Source organism: Limulus polyphemus, unplaced genomic scaffold, assembly GCF_000517525.1.
Source record: "Limulus polyphemus unplaced genomic scaffold, Limulus_polyphemus-2.1.2 Scaffold99, whole genome shotgun sequence".
Lineage (NCBI taxonomy): Eukaryota > Metazoa > Arthropoda > Merostomata > Xiphosura > Limulidae > Limulus > Limulus polyphemus.
The window spans coordinates 713,717-724,620 of record NW_013665709.1 but is presented as its reverse complement, the minus strand read 5'-3'; the positions used below and the strand labels follow the sequence as shown (position 1 = coordinate 724,620).

Below are 10,904 nucleotides of genomic sequence, written 5' to 3'. Positions count from 1 at the left end.
TTATGGATGATATATATATATTGTACTATCAAACCATTGTTTACAAGTTATTATGTTAAATAAACAATTAAAATATATCTTAGCTGCCTGTTTTAGCATATGATAATCTATAAAGTTCAGTGCTTTGTCAAGTATAATATAAGATTGTTGCTGCAACCTGTGACAACCGAATAAAACATTTCACATACACCTTGAGAATTTGTCAGTTTCTTACAATTTTCAAAAAGATAATAAAACTGGAAAGATTATAATTCTGCTCCATTGGACGAGAAATCAACCTAATCTTCATAACTTTGGTGTTTTGAAATGTCTTCTAATTAGGATTTACATTTAGTTTTTAATAATATAATCTTCATATCTTTGGTGTTTTGAGATGTCTTCTAATTAGGCTTCACATTTAGTTATTAGTAATCTAGTCTTCAGATTGTTAGCTCAAATTATTTGTCTTTCCAATAAAAAAACCTTTAAAGAACAACCAGGATTAATTGATTACATTTTTTTTATCAAATGAATTACATAAGTGAATTCAAAGAACGAATTGATTTCTAAGAAGTGGCTACAAAAAGAGATCGTCTCTCTTTTGGCAATTTTATAGCACAAAAAAAAAAAACAACTTACTGTTCTTTGAACATTATATTGTGCCAAGAAGTGGTTTTGAAAATATTTTTTAATTATTGTTTATCTACTTTGGAAAGGGTAATGTAGACATATTCTGAAAGTAGCTTATATATTGAATTGTCAGATGCAAAAGACCCAAATATTTTGTGAATCCATTGTCTAAAATATGATTTCGTCACACGTGTTGTATTTGAGTTATGGTGTTTCCAAAAGGTTTGAGTCGTTAAGAAAATGAAGAAAAGTCAATTTCACTGGAATCCTTTGATTTGAAATTAATGTAGAATATCATAAAAATGAAAGAGCAATCTCTCTCTCTAACTGACGGTATATGATCTGGTAAATTATGTCATATGTGATATTTCGTACCAATGTATGTTCTGTATTCCAACGACATGTTCCAATTTACTAAGCAGCGATGGTTTTCTTTTTTTATATTATGTTAACTAGTAACATCATTGCAATATGCCCACTGATCGAATGAATTAGAAGTGTTATCTTCTAAAATATGTAGCTTAAGCGAAATCAAAACGTGATGAGCAAATGCGTTGAGTTACACTACAATAAAAGAAAAACTCTCTAGTAACAAATAAATTCGTAGTTTCATAATACGACAAGACTTGATAGATAAATTAGTATAGTACATGTTCGAAAATATGAAGAGGAAAGATCTTGATTAAATATTGTCCATATTTAAAATTTCTATTAATCTGTATTGATGCTAAAACAATGTATAGATATGGTGAAGAAGAAACAACTTATAAATGCATTCTTAGTTTTATTTTAAAATATATTTTTAATTTTGGTATTTTATTTCTTTGCTTATGATAGAATGTAACGATCTTGTTTATCGTGGATGGTTCTGAAAGTTGATAATTTTTTTCCATTTAATTTTAAGTATCGCTGATGTCATTTGTAGCCTTGAATTATTTATTAAGTTGAAATTATCTATTAAAAGAAGATATTCAACATCTTAATTTCGAAAAAGTTTTATAACATTTATGCATAATTTAAAATTTTACAAAAGATTTATATTTTTCTTCACATATAAGTGACACTCATCGATTGTTTAATCTTTTATTTAGCATGTTCTTTTCGTGAAAGAATTATAAATAGGTTATTCGCCCTCTGAAATATTATTACTAACACCAATGTAAAAGCCAAATTATTAATATATATAATAAGATTACAATACATATATAGCATTTGAATCAGACTGAATAAAATACGAATGCAGATAAACAATGATATTTTAATGTCAGCAAAACAAGCTATTGTACGATTTTTTTAAACTTTTAAAAAATCTTAAATTCGAAAATGCCTTATAACACTCAAGCATAAATTGAACATTTTACAAGATACTTATATTTTATCCAAATATGTTATAATCGTCAATTGATCTAGCTTTTAGTTACCAAGTTCCTGTCGTGAAACAAGTATATATAGGTTATCTGTCCTCCAAAACATTATTAGAAACACCAATTATTTATATATATGTAATGAGATATTAAATAGTTATAGGATTTGAAAGTGCCAACAAATCAATACATTGTAGATACTTCTAACCTTTAGAAATATATATATATATATATATAATGGTAGTTTAGGTTTTTGTTCATAGAAACGTTATCTCTGAAGCCACCAACGTTGATAATTAGTTGAAGCTCCTTGTGTTTCTTGTCACTGCCGTTTACAATGTTGCAGCAATCTTAATCTTGACAGTTGTGATATTCCATGCAAGCGTTGATAGAGACTGATTTCACATTCTAATAGTAATACCAAAAATTAGTTCATAAAGAATTATATGATGATTATATACTATAGAAAACAACAATATGTTTCAAAATACATATTTTTTTCCTGATTTCATAATAGAAGTAAATATATGTTTTGAAGATAGAGATTATCAAGAACTTTTTATTTAAGCTATGGTATCTGGAATAGCTGTATATCTCACCGACAACGAATCTTGAAGTAACAAAGCTTCTTTTGGAAAGTGAACACAACGACGAATGCACCAGATCATTCCCACAACTACAAAGATTGTAATCGACGTTCCAAAAAATACGACAGCTCCAAAGACACTTGAGTGTTCTTGATGCCAGCTACCTTCTGAAACCCTAGACACCAGAGGCTTAACTGTTGGTTCTTTTCTGTCGGTTAAAACTGAGATGTTTGGGTTCCTGGAAGGGTTCAGATCAAACTTTGGATGCCATGATGGATCGTGTTCAACACTCTTCAGTTCCTTAACAGAGACATCAGAATTAGTCACCATCAGGTGGCTAGAAATTTTAATTGGTTCTAAAACTTGTGTTGCAGAATTTATATCCGGAAATTCTGTAGCTTTAGAATATTTCATTCTGACGTCTTTGTTTTCATATGTGTTATTTGTTTCTACTAGAAGACGACAGAAAGTTTCACTTGGAATAAAACCATCTTTGCATTTTTCTTTAGAAACGATCATGCAAATCTTACCATCTTCTGGCCATGCTGCATATGGCTTTTTCAAAATTAGCTCTTCATTTCCTGAAAGTTCTTTTACAAATACTTGCTTCCACAGTAGGTTTACCTGATTTGTCTTCCAAACCTCCTCTCCTGTCAACTCTCGGACCCAAACCCATAGTGTACTTTCGCTGTCTGTCCAGGTAATGGGTCTAGACGATAACGGCGGAGTTGTTTCTAAATTGTATTCCCGCTCTATTTCGAGAGATAAGAAGAAACTACTAGTATTCAATCTCCATAGACTTTCTCGACCATAAGGAATATCAGCTAACCACGCATAGAAGGTATTGCTAGACGATGCCCATGTGAACCCATGAGAGCAATACTCTTCTGGATGGGATACGTTCTTCAGCTCTTGGGGTACGGCAGCCATCTTAATCCATTTGGTTTCTTGAACATCCAAACGATAAATAAATTCTGACCACAGGTCAAGAACAATGAACTCCTGATCCGTACACCAAGTTACGGCATGATGCAAGGAGACAAATCCATCATCAAAAGTGACTGGTTGCCACTGTTCAGCACCAATGTTAACAATAAAAGTATTATTTTCATCTGAAACGATCAAATAGTTACTCCTGTATCTACAATGAATATCCCAAGGCATAGAAGTATTCAATTCTTCTGGCACCCTTTGGTGAGTCCACATACCTGTTGTTGAATTATACCACCAGAGAACGTTATTCGATATTCCATAGATGTCCCCGTTGGGGTCTTTCCATCCAGAAAGTAGACCAAATTCGCAAGGAATGTTTACAAAGGGTTTATCATGGAGTATTTCTGAAAAAATAAAATAAAATTAACGCCCAACCTACATGACAGGGAGATATGTTTGATGGGTTGATTACCAAAGAAAACTATCTGGTATTTTTTTTTTAAATTTTGAATATAACTTTAAATTCCTTGCGATATATTAAATCTGAATTTCCGTCCAGCGTGACCGAATTTGCACTATTTTCTAGGTTATGAAGGAGTAAAACCTATTCCTCCATATAAAATACCGCATAAATTACGGTGGTGGCCGCATAAGCGCTAAATTATTGGGGGCATTTGATTAGGAAATGTTTATATTTATTGGCTATGTCTTCCTAAGTAAATCCTACAGTATGCGCTTGTACTATACAGATCTAATAGCTGTTTTATAATCCCGAACCCAAGAACTTCCGCAAATTGGCGTAATAACGTATTTAGTATGGTCATATGATTTGAATGGTGGCATGGTTAGTGAAAAATTAAAATGAATAGAGCAAACTGTCAGAAGTCTTGATATTACATTCATTTTAAAAATTATTGAATGTTCTATATTTTTCCTCTACAAAACATAGCCGAATCTCTATTTTGTATTTACCTACCAGTTCCACAACTTCTATTAACCCTAACCTATATTTACCGATTTCTAATTTTTTTTCAGTTTTGATTTAATACCTAATGGGTCAAATACATGTTCTACTTAAGAACACGTTTCATTACATTCATCTAAATTAATGAGTCTTCTATATCACAGCTCTTGAGGTCAGAATCTATTAGTTAGCTGATATCTTTATGTAATAAATCAGAAACAAATAAAATAAAAATAAAAATCCCAATCATTTTAATTTAGGCTTAAAAATTAGAGCGGTATAACACTGGCCGTCGTCTTTACCAAATTATACTGCAGAAGACGAAGGACTGGATGTTGTGGCTTGAGCACATGCTGTCGCCTATGTAGCTATACTTTTCTCTCTCTTTCTTTATGGAATTTTGATTTTACACAATGGAGTTTCTGTGATGATTTCGTATTTCATGTATTCACTAATTATTTACTAAATTATTTAATACATGTATACCACAAATAGCTTTGACAATTTTAGCTGCAAATGACCAAACTGAGACACACAGTTAAAAATGGTGTAAAATTTTTAACAAAACCTTAACCAGTTAAGTAAAAATTACTTTATTCTGCTAAAGTTCATATTGTACAAATAATTTCCATGCCTCCAATAAGACTTTTACTGAATCATTTTTCAAGCAAATATACATTGGTGTGAGCCTTTTTAGTAAGAATAAATACGCATAAATTGCACACACACACACATATATATATATATACAAATAATTTAAAGACAACAAGGGACTTGTCAGTCCATCTAGGCCATCCTATCCACTAAACTAAACTTTAAAATAAAATACTCAAAGCTAATCCTGATCATTCAAATATTTATCAAACCTTCCCTTAAACTCTTTTAAATTAACTGCATCCACCATGTAAACAGTGATCATTTGCATCCAGATATTCCACAATCTACTCCCTAACAACCATTTTTATATTAAAAGTTAACAATAAATCTAAAATAACAATGTTTCTAATAGGTTCCTTGATCGATTGATGAAGATAACCATCCTGAATAATTTCTAAAAACCTGTCTCCCTCCTGATTTGACTTTAACATTTCTTAATCTACATACCTGACATTAAAATCTTTCATAATTATGGCCTCATTAATAGCTGAATTCTTTATCTCACTATAGAGTTGTTAATTAATTTCATCAGTTTCATTTGGTGGTCTGTAACAATTCCAACTAAAAGCCTTCTCTCCTTGTAACCATTGACAGAAACTCGAACAGATTTAACCTTATTGCTATTATCCTTGATCTCATCAACTTCAACGGGATTTAACTCACATTTTACATATAAATCCACTACTCTCCCCCCTTTTTAGCACTATATCCCTATTAAACAACTTATAACCTCGTACTTAAAAGAAATTCCTGTCACCAAAATAGTTTTTTTAAACCAAATTTCCGTTATTCCCATTGCATCAAAATCCTTTGTTCCGACTAGTACTCTAAAATTTTCTATTTTATTTCTTATACTTCTAGTGGTACAACAACAACAACAATCCTACCATTAAAACTACTTCTGTACTTTGTTTCTACACAATACCCCTCTCTACATCATATTTTACTTCATTATTCTGGCCCTCTCCCATGTCCAATCCTTGTTTAAAGTTGTATATACAGTTGAATCAATAGCGCTTGCAAACAAGCCTTCCCCTACCGTACTTTATTGTAAATCTTCCATTCCAAAAAGCTCTCCTTTCCCATTGAATTAATAATAATAATAGAAAAAAAATCCGACCAGTCAGTCTGCTCTAATTACATATTAACCAAAGCCAAGCATTCACTCCTGGTGACCTACTTACAAGTCCATCTACATAATTAAGTCTTGGCAGAATTAAGTTATTATGGCCCTTTTATTCAAATGTCTTTATCAAATCCTTATACTTATAAATAGCTCCTCTGACTTACAACATATGTGCAATACAAAGGCTGCAGCACTGTTAGTTTCCTCTTCTATATCACCTGCTCTGTGAGTTATGTTTAGGGTGGACAAGACCACTAGTACTTATATATAGGATGACCAAAACGTCTATTTATGACACTTGGTTTTGCTTTTTATAGAATAACTATTTTTATATCGATTTCTATCTCAATTCTTAAATGATGACTGTGAACGACGCACTTAAAATTACTAACTCTTTTTAGGCATATTAATAGTTTCACCACTGTTTTAGGAGTTGGAGAAATTACCTTTTAGTGTGTGAGAGTCGAGTCAAGCTTTAATTTCTATGATCGTCCTCCGGTGGATCAGCGTTAGCTTATAGACTTACAACGCTTAAATCCAAGGTTCGATTTCCCACGGTGGACAGAGTGCATATAGCTCATTGTATAGCTTTTCGCTAAAAAAACAGCGCTATTATGATAAACGCAAGCTTTTTCATTGTCTACAGCAAAAGGTACAGCGATGGATCAGTTTTATAAGTTTACTTGTTTAAAATTGTAAATTTAAAATTTGTGTCTTTTTTTACCACTGGTGAAGCCTATATTCGAAAAAGTATGTCCTATCAAATTTAGAAGCAAGGGTATGAAAGCTTTGTAGTAAAAAAACTACTGTAGTAGTAAATCCCACTCAGCTATTTTTTATTGTATAATTCGATGCAATAACACCCATAAACAACCTTAGAAATACATACTTTGAACACTAGTGAGAAAATGTTAATTCATGTTTTTTAATTACTATCAATATTTTTGTATCAGAGTAAAAAAGTATCGTTCTTGAATTTTATCTTCAACTACTATCATTACTTGGTAATTATGTACAATCTGAAATTTGTTGCGATCTTTGTTCATGATTAAAACAAACGTAGAATTAATTTGATTGCCTAGGTGGATTACAATACTCGAGATAATAAGTGCAAGTTATATATGTATATCTGCAATAAAAATATGGCGTTATTGTTACTAATTGAACTGAAATCAAAAGGGTTTATTTGTTTTTAAACACAAACCTACACAATGGACTATTTGTGCTCTGCCTACGATGGGTATCAAAACCCAATTTTTAGTGTTATAAACTCCCAGAATTATCGCTGAGCTACCCGGGGGAGGGAGACAAATAAGTAATAAATTAACACTTAGAAACAACGTATTTGCTTTGAATTTAATAAAAAGTAACATCATCTAATAGCCACAATTTTTTAATTTATGTACATAATATTTTTACCCTGAATAATGTATAACGAATTAATTGTTTTTAAACTGAATATCTTACTGAAAATAAATATATAATAATATAATCCGAATGTAATTTTCCCAGAAATACGTGGACCTTTTTTTAAGACTCACAATGTACTATCATATCAGCCATGGCCTAAGGTTATCGTATCGGGCTATGTTATGAGGGTCCGGAGTTCGAGTCATGACGCCATTGAACACGCTTCACAAATTAAGTTATAAGCGCGTTATAAAAGCGAAAATCGCTGTTGGGTTCAAAAAGCTGGCCAAAGTCCTAGACGATGGGTGCTACTGGCTGGCTACCTCCTCTCTGACCATTATCAAAATTAAGGAAGATTATTCCTGAAATTTGCTCCAGGTCAACACAATTACCATTCAGGTTAATTCAGATTCAATGTTTCTAATGTTGTGCCCAATGTTGCTTCTATACTTTTATGTCAATCTTTAAATAAATCATAATAGTATATTAATTATAATACTGAGCTCTAATGATAAATTAAAAAGAAGGTGTTAAAAGTTACTATCTTCAGTCTGTGTTCCACATTTTAGCTTCTAATCTTCTAATTGAGCCCCATGTTTTGGCTTCTATTTTTCTGATTGTCCCTGTATTTTTATTTCTGATATTCATTCTTTTTGTGTGTGTTTCAGTTTTTCTTTATGTTTTGATTTCTAATCTTGCATTTGAATGTTGTGTTATAATTTTCAAATCCATAGTTCGAAAAATATTAAAAATATGACTATTCGTGTTCCATTGCAAAGAAAAACGTTTCAACTATCCAATAACTTAACTTTTTATATTTTAGTCATGACTTTATCAAGTTGTTTTTCTCATCATTTAGAAAATAATTCTGATATTTAGTTTTTCTTCGTAATCCTAAGCCTAATTTGTTGCTTTAACAGCCTTTAAATTCCCTCATATCTACTACCATAAAACACAACAAAATTTAAAAATTCGTATAAAAATATGTAAATACGTATCTCAAAATATTTAAAAGGTAGTGAAAATTTATAATATCATAGTTATGAAAAGGCTGATACCACTAATATATAATAATGTTAATCAACTTCTATCAGCTCATTCATATGTAAATCAGCCACCTAACGATAAGCTATGTGTTCTTAAATGCAAATTACTGCTCATTCATAGTGTTTTTTTTAATGCATTGTTACTCAATCTTGGTTCAGTTGTCACTTTGAAGTGAACGAAGGAGTTTACAATTCTCGTGATTTATCATGGATCATGACTAGATCTCATATAAGTTATCTAGTAGCTTTACTGAAGTAAAAGCCATTGAACGAATGGAAGACTCCCAACCACAAACTGTTGCAAGCAACTGGCTAAAAATGTTTCAGAATGTCGTTAGCAAAAGATGGAACTCCTCCCAAACCTATGGTTAATTTGCTCGGATACCTGAACAAAGCAAACCTACATCTAGAAATACAAACAAACGACTGCATATGTCGGTTTTGCTTCGCTACAATTTAAGGTATCTGCTCTGAAAATGAATTTAAAGTTCACAGCAGTAACTGGACGTCCTAAGTGCAAAGACGAATAAAAACAGACTTCAGAAAGCCAGGCTATATGCTTGACGCCCAGTGAAGTACATTCTACTCATAACAAGGTACTAATCAGTTAATCTGCAATGTCCACAACATGCTCATTAGGTTATTTTTTACAAATGTGACATATTTAATCCTGAAATAAAGAACACGCTTATACTTATTTGGAGATATAAAATGGTGTGAGCAGTAATAAGCGTTGTTGGACGAATACACCTTTAGATCATGCGGAACGGTAGAGCTAATTTCATACATTAAATAGATCATATATCCTGTTTTAATTTTTCGGCATCGACTAGTACAAATATCTAATTTATATTAATGGCCGCTCCATAGCGAAGATAGTTATTGAAGAAGAGTAGATTGACTGAATTGATTGATCTGTTGCTCACCTTACTTTAATCTCATCGAGCATATATATATATATATATGTATATATATATAAAGTTTTGGGGAGACGTGGTAAATTCTAACAAGCGACTCCAGCCACTAAGAACACACTGGAATTAGGAAGTTGTTTCTGGGGTTTGGTTGAGGACAAATAAAACAATTGATTTTAAGCGCGCTACATTGATGATAGAATACCCTTACTGTTCGTAGTGTGACCGTATTCCGTAACGAAATGAAATGTCATGAACTGTAAAAAAGCTAATCCACTTTTATTAAATATTCATTTACGAGTGCAAACTGAATAACTAATAATGTGAGATCACAGACGCGTCATCAGATGTCTGATTTTTCTTGACAATTAACTAAAGAAGTAATGAACATTAGTTTATAAAATTGCTTTGCTGACACAGTTGAAAAATTATAAATTCCAATTATATTGAATGTGTTCTGTACAGTATATGAAAACTATGCACAATATTATTAAAATACACTGATGTATATAAACGCTTACATTAATAATAAGGTGCACAAACGAGTTACATCTATAAGTTGCATGTTAGAAGCAGCTATCACATATTGCGTAATACCAGACTTCAGATAAAGAATCGTTCTTCCTAGGCCTATTCATTACCATATGGGATTTGCTACATTGGAACGATGCACTAATTATAAAACATCTTATGAATACACATCCTTACCTTCAGCTTTCCCTCCTGACGGCAAAGTCACTGAGACCAAACACAGAAACAGTAATCCTACGCTGAAATACATTTTAGTCTGTAATATCTTTAAGAGCGCCATAGTTACACTTACAGTTTGATACAGAGTGATCAATATACTTAACCAGCACAAATTACTTCAATATTGAAGAGAAGCGGAATTATTTTTGTGCATCAAAATTACAATCACCTGAATGTATTGATAGAAAAACTGTAATGATTAAAGTGTTTTAAGCAAAACTTCAGAATTTATTATAATTCAACTATACCTCAACCAGTTACTACTACCAAACAGAAGGAAGGAAAGAGCTTGAGGTAGCTAACACTGGGCTTCGATTGCATAAAAATGAAGGGCTATCGATTTCTGAAAACGGCGCATTCTCCGAAATTTAGTGGCAGATGACGTCATTGTGTTATATAAATAGACTTTCTAGCCCTTCTGTAATCATTAGTTTTCTACTTCAGGCTAGTTAATAATTTATAAAACTATATTTCTTTTAATAAGATTTCTGAAACATTTTGGTCATTTTAAATGATATAAAACACGGAATAACTACGACGATAT

At 31.7% G+C, this 10,904-nt stretch overlaps 1 protein-coding gene across 1 annotated transcript; it reads right to left on the bottom strand.

Moving 5' to 3' along the window:
- Nucleotides 1-1,678: 1,678 nt before the first annotated feature.
- On the bottom strand, nucleotides 1,679-10,680 carry LOC111088603. The gene is made up of 3 exons (XM_022399225.1): nucleotides 10,319-10,680; nucleotides 2,573-3,897; nucleotides 1,679-2,381 (listed from the first exon to the last, which is right to left on the bottom strand). Exons 1-3 carry the CDS (start codon nucleotides 10,419-10,421, stop codon nucleotides 2,325-2,327), a joined length of 1,485 nt encoding a protein of 494 aa, XP_022254933.1. The 5' UTR covers nucleotides 10,422-10,680; the 3' UTR covers nucleotides 1,679-2,324.
- Nucleotides 10,681-10,904: the final 224 nt, after the last annotated feature.

Excerpts from the sequence above, each read along its gene's own strand:
- LOC111088603 (XM_022399225.1), bottom strand. The coding sequence starts at position 10,421 with ATGGCGCTCTTAAAGATATTACAGACTAAAATGTATTTCAGCGTAGGA. Across the intron at positions 3,898-10,318 it reads GTCAGGAGGGAAAGCTGAAG|AAATACTCCATGATAAACCC; the intron begins GTAAGGATGTGT and ends TTATTTTTTCAG. Across the intron at positions 2,382-2,572 it reads TACTTCAAGATTCGTTGTCG|AATGTGAAATCAGTCTCTAT; the intron begins GTGAGATATACA and ends TATTACTATTAG.